General features: G+C 46.4%; 1 protein-coding gene across 1 annotated transcript in view; it reads right to left on the bottom strand.

Moving 5' to 3' along the window:
* Positions 1 to 3,069: 3,069 nt before the first annotated feature.
* The window catches only part of basp1 (brain abundant, membrane attached signal protein 1), a 41,065-nt gene continuing 37,843 nt past the window's right edge, over positions 3,070 to 6,291 (bottom strand). Inside the window, exon 2 of the mRNA XM_037682444.1 lies at positions 3,070 to 4,042. Within this exon, the coding sequence (XP_037538372.1) occupies positions 3,427 to 4,026 (600 nt within the window). The 5' untranslated portion in view covers positions 4,027 to 4,042 and the 3' untranslated portion in view covers positions 3,070 to 3,426. The remainder of the gene's footprint in view (positions 4,043 to 6,291) is intronic.

Genomic DNA, 6,291 nt, shown 5'->3' with positions numbered 1-6,291 from the left:
TATATATATATATATATTTCTTCTTTAGTTTCTGGGCAAACCTCATTGAACGTTGTGGTGTGTTCAGGGTCAAAGTAAAATAAAATAAATGAACCACGTGCACAAGGTCCTCGTGTCAATTTCTTACTTTTTATTACTGTTGCACCATTTATACAAGTACTTATAATTTTTAAACGCATCAGTTTACATATCTTTTTTTTTTTATTTGTCTGAATGAGCGTGTGGAAATAGCAGAAGTGGTGAGACATGGAATGGAAATATCAACTGCAGTTGCCTTGGATGCAGACTGAAAAATTATTATTTACTTTTTTTTTTCCACTTGACCAAAAAGACAGGACTACAGGTTCACCCAACCACAGACATGCAATTTACTGAGTCAAGAGAGGAAGAAGAACAGAACGATGTGACACACGGCCATCCTCAGGTGTTGGTTTCTGCTACGGTTTGACGAGTGCTGGAAGGAAGACGGCGTGTGTCCGATGCATGGGGAGGAAACGATGGCTGAGGTGACTCACAGGTGCCTGCATTTATGCAAAGGTGGACGAAGGAGCGTTTGGTAAGTCTGGAGGTCTGCTGGTACTTTACTGCGTTATTCTTCGAACACAGCAGAGCAAAGATGGAAGCAGGAGATTCTTTCCCTCGCGTTTGCTGACAAGATACAAGATAAACGGGTAAAAGACGTGAAAGTCTAGAACAGGGGTGCGCATCCTTTTTGATCAAAAGAGCCGTTTCTGCCTCTTCGCTCATTCAATAAAACGTCTGGAGCCACAAAACCTGCTACACCTGTGATTATCAACTGATGGCCCATGGGCCACTGAGTTTGTTGGAGGCGGGCTTTTCTGGCCAGTGGGTATGACATTATAAAACTAAAATTATATAATGAATTTTAACATTTATTGATATTTTTACATTTTAAGACAACAAAGACCATATCAAGTGAAGGAGGAAAATAATTATAGTTTACAGTGATTTTTATAAAAAAAATTAAAACGCTGAACTCTGCAGGCCTATGAGAGGAATAATAAGTATCAGGTGGTAGCTCGGTGGCCCGTGCTACGGTCCTGCAATCCTGAGGTTGCGGGTTTGAGCCCAAGTTGCATCAGGAAGGACATCTGGTGTAAAACAAATTGCCAAATCTTTCTTGCGAGTGGTGACCCCTGAAGAAGGGAGCAGCTGAAAGAAACTTGGTTACTTACGTCTTCAACAATTTCCTGTGGTGTCAATAAAGTTCTTATCTTATTTTACTTACAGTAATCGGGAAAAGATTTACTAAAATTTGACAATAAAACAGCCAAAACTAGCCTTTTCTTGTGTGGGTATAAAACCCAATGCAATAAAATTTCATTAAGTTTTAGGTCAAAGCTTCAAAAAGCTGCTGATGAGGGACTAAAGAGCCACATGTGGCCCCAGAGCCGCAGGTTGCAGACCCCTGGTCTAGAGTTTGTTGTCTAGATAAGAAGTGTGGAGAGTTTCATCACTCCAAGATGAAGATTTCATCTTTAAACCGCAGTTGTGTCAAAACAATTAAAAATCTCAAAATGCCAGTTCAGACGTGTGAAGTCCAACTTTAAATGTTTCTGCTGCCCAGTGTCTCGGCTCCAGAGAGGGCGGGGCGCTCTGTTGTTGTCTGCAGGGAAATGTTTGTTTCTGTGGGTTTTGTCTTTGCTGTGGCTCAAAGTCAGAGCACATTACTCCTAATCCAAGTTTTTCTTTGTTTTATTTTCCCAAATCTGCAGGAAGTGGAGTAAATAGAAAATTGTGAAGGAAACAGAAGAATAAGTGGGAGTAGGAGTGAACAGGAGAGAAAATGAGAGCTCGGAGTGTTTCAGTGCTTACACGCTGGATAAGAAGACTTTATGCTGCGAACTGACGTCCTCTCCAACAACACCGCACCCGTCTGCTTTTCATTCAGCAACAAATAAGACCTGGACAGGAGGAGTTTCTTGAATTTCTCTCATTCGGACTTACTTTTGTCACACTCTGAGCTGCACTGTCATAACCTTCTCGTGCACGGACAGATGCGTGAGCAGTGTGCAGAGAAAAATGGTTCAAAAAGTGAAAGTAATCCAATCACAAGCCTCTGTCTGTGCAACTCATCCAACTACGATGATGCAACAGACGTCTGGTTGTCTTGGATGATTGGCTGAACTGTCGTCATGCTTTTTACGCCGGTCTTTAAACTGGCTTCAGCTGAGGATGGATGTCTGCTGTGCACGGATTCATGCAGCCTAAAGAGGCCTAAATACTGGACTGGTGATGGGAACTCATCAGAAAATACTGCAGCAACGACGGCTGAAGTCAAACCACGCGTTCAGTGTTTCCGTTTTTAAGTGAACCCTGTTTGGTTGTGGAGCTACATTTTCCATCGTTGTTCTGCTCCTGTAGCACGTCCTCTAACAGACGGACCACCGTCCAACATGTCTGAACACTCAGTTAAGCACTGGAAGAGGCGGTTGGACCAGGAGTGTGTTTTGGAGTTTTTCCTTCGGCAGCCGATCAGGGAGCAAAGGATGCGTAAGGGCTGGTTTAGTCTACGATCTTTGTAAAGACACAACTGATGGTTTGTTATCAGACGTGTCCCCGTCCGAGCACAAGGCGTGATTTGAGGGCCTGTTTCATCCAGATAAGCTTCCAAAAACCCAAACGTTCTTTAACTTGCTCCTAATTTTAAAGCGGAGACCAGAGAACAGCTTCAAGCACTGTAAGAGCATCGTAAAGGTCTTTTCAGCAAGGCGTCGCAGGTTTTTTATGTATTACAAATGCTAAAAAACCACTAAGGGTTTCAGTACAAAAACTATATGTTTGTTTGAAAAAGATCCTACAATTGTTTAATTTGCAAAGCCAGCCATTTTTCAACCTTTGAGATGTCTTAGAAAGCCTCAGCAGTCTCGGTCCTCGCTGTAAAGTCCGTCTCACTCCAATGACAGGACGGGTTGGAGGAGAAACGACGCTCTGGCTGCACGGTCCAACTGAAAGGTGCGGGCTAAAGACACAAGAAGGGAGTTCTTCTCTTCTTGTGTCTTTTCAATCATGACACAAAGTCTGGATGTGCACAGAGCTGGGGGGGGGGGGGGGGGGGTGCAGGCCTGTGGGTTTGATGGGGTTCAGGTGAGACGTCTGGGTTTGATGAGTGAATGGATGAAGGTGAAGTGGTGGAGCAAATGGCCGACACAGACTCGTATCAAAGTTCAAATACTACAGCAGAAAAAGAGTAAAACGTAACAATAATAATAGCAATAATCATCAGCGGGAAACGTCTCCAGTCCTCCTCGTTCAACAAATCATCATCGTCATTATTACAATTATTATTATTATTGTTATCAGAATATTGGCGGGCTGGTAAATTTCATTTTCCCTCTTTTTAAAAATTTTCTTCGTTGTTGAGTTAGGTCATCGATTTCTTCATTTCCGAAAAGAAGCTGTCCATTAATCTTGAACTGCTACGGTTTGATCCTTGCTTGGTGCCTCCGTGGCGTTCGCCTCCTTGGCAGGAGGTTCAGCGGCTGGTGTTGAACTAGGTGCGGCGGCCTCCTTCGTGGGTGCGGGGGCCTCGGTGGGCTTGGGGTCGGGGGAGGTGGCGGGAGCCGCCTCGGCTTTGGCTGCTGGTGCCGGAGGGGCCTCAGTCTTTTTGGCGTCGGCCTCACCTTTGCTCTCTGCTGCCGGGGCGGGTGTCTTCGCCTCGGGCTCCTTCGCGGCAGGAGCGGACTCTTTGGCCGAGGTGGGGGCGGCTGGTTTCTCCTCGGCCTTGGCAGCCTCTGTTTTGGGCTCAGCGTTGGCGGCAGGTTTTTCGGACTCCTTCGCGGCAGAAGCTGCATTCTTTTCCTCCTCTTTCGGCGCTGCAGCGTCTGCCGCGGGGGCAGCCGTGTCATTAGCTACCTCCTTAGCATCGTTGGCCGCCTCATCTTTCTTGTCCTTTGGTGCTTCGCTCTCCTCAGCAGAGGCGCCTTCTGCTTTGGCATCCTTGTCTTTGGACTTGTCGTCGTTTACGCTGTATCCCTTCTTCTTTTTGCTCAGCTTGCCTCCCATTTTCAATCTCTGGCCTCTGAAACACAAAAAAGAGACAAACTTTACTGCAACACGAACTTTGAGTCAAGAAGAGTTCTTTTCATTTTGTCTCTTAAAGAGAACGTATCATTGAACTCGTTGTTTAAAAACTCACTCGACACCAGAAGAAACGATCACATTTTGATTTAAAACGTCCTTTTGTTGTCGTCTGTTTAAAATGCACCGACTTTATTTATTTTCCTCAGACCTGCCCGAGCTTTAACCTTGTCGGTGCTTCGCTGATGCTAACTTCAACCACAGCTAAACGTGTTGCAGAGGGAGTCGAGCGTCGTGGACCCACATTAGTTCTTAGAACTCTGCAGCGTCTCCTCAGATCCTGAGCAGATCCTGTCGAGTCTGAAACGTACAGAACCGAAGGGCTCCTGATCCTGTCAGCACCTCGACACAACAACCTGCAGATCCCGGCTCTCGCACTGAGCTGAAGGGTTTTCACAGATCAGTCTGTCGGCTTCAACAGGAGCTAAAGGCCCGTTCTGTTTGGGTTTAATCAGAACGTCTGGGCGACGAGACATTCATCCGCTCACACACGACTCGTTAACATTGATCTGTGAACTCAAAACTGTATTCATAAGAATGAAACTTTTCTTAATTTAAAAAGTGTGGATCAAGATCATTCACTGAAAAATGCACTTCAAGATAAAAAGAGATTTGAAAGATGATAAATCACAAACTGGAGTTTAAGACGCATTTTTTTTATTAGTATATCTCAGAACACGTCTTTAAACATTGAAACAACACCTGGGCTTGAACCTGCGGCCTCCGCAGCTCTGACCACCGAGCCACCACGGCCCACATGCACATGTTAGTGTTTCTGGTCATAACTGCTGTGCACGTCTGACGTGAACAACAGGAGTTCTGTTATTAGTAGCTCGGTGGCGCAGTGTGTAATCCTGAAGCCGCAGGTTTGAGTCCAGGTTTCATCAGTAACAGCAGCTGATGTGAAATAATTGCCTCGTGGTGACCCCGAAGCAGCGGACAGAACAAACTGTGAAATAAAAAACAGATAATACATTTTCAATCCCTGCTGATTTCCCTGAACTAACGTCAACTAAAGACTTTATGAGTGACGTGTTTGACGCCAGAGTTCAACGTGCTTCATGTCAAAACAAACCTGACCCATAAATGTTCTGCTGGTCGCTCACAGACCAGGACCATGGAACCGTGCCGGCAGGGCATCCTCTCCAAATGCTAATGAGCGTGTGGCCCCGGACTGAATGGCTCCTCTGAGCGTCCACCAGTCGGTGTCTGGATGAGCGGCCGCTCCTGCCGCAGCTTCACACGACCCACAATGCAGCGTTTCACTCCCAGCTTGTTGCTGCCGGGACAGTGACTCACCATCAGCTGAGGAACGACAGGACGCATGCTGGGCGTGTGGTGTGAGCGTTTATGGAGCCGGGGCAGGGCTGAGACCACCTGGAGGACAGGCCTCGTCTGAACAAACGCTCCACTGTGACCAGAGAACTGCAACCAACGTCCAGTTCTTCTGAGCACCAAACAAAACCAACTGCGTGCTAACGTGTTCCCCAACATGTGACACATGCTGCAGCTTGTGTTTGAAGCTGGACACGTGTGTTGACAACTTCAGGAGGAGAAAAGTTTTATCCTGGACTTTGCTCGTGAGTTGAGATGGAATGAAAAGGAAACAGAAAGACAGACCTGAACAGATCTTCTGGTCTGTTGCAGTGAAGAAGCAACGCTGCTCATCTACCAGCAGATCTAAGTTCCAACACTCATCATCGGTCAGAACCTTTAAACATCTGAAAAAACATGACGGCAAGTCCTTGAACGTTTGTCCAGACTGGCCCTGAGGGACCTGGTGAAGAGCTCAGAGAGGACATTGTGTTCCTCTTCATCAAATGGAGTCAGATGAGGAGGTTTGACATCTGGTGAGGACATCTTCTGGACACCTTCCATGGAAAGAGTTTCAGACATGTCCCTCTAGGAGGAGACCTCAGAGCAGACTCACAACATGATGGAGAACATCTCTGAGCCACGTTGTGAGCTGGAAGAAGCTGAGGAGACAAAAGTCTGGGACCTCTGCTTGAGCTGCGGCCCCCATGGATGGATGATGGATGGTTGGATGGTTGGATGATGGATGATGGTTGGATGATGATGGATGATGGTTGGATGATAGATGGATGGATGGGTGGATGGATGATGGTTGGATGATGGATGGATTATGGATGGATGGTTGGATGCTGGATGCTGGATGGTTGTATGATGGAT

Source organism: Nematolebias whitei, chromosome 9 (genome assembly GCF_014905685.2).
Source record: "Nematolebias whitei isolate Nwh7 chromosome 9, NemWhi1, whole genome shotgun sequence".
NCBI classification, from domain to species: Eukaryota; Metazoa; Chordata; class Actinopteri; order Cyprinodontiformes; family Rivulidae; genus Nematolebias; species Nematolebias whitei.
Note: the sequence above shows the minus strand (reverse complement) of the source record. Positions and strands in the feature narration are given on the sequence as shown.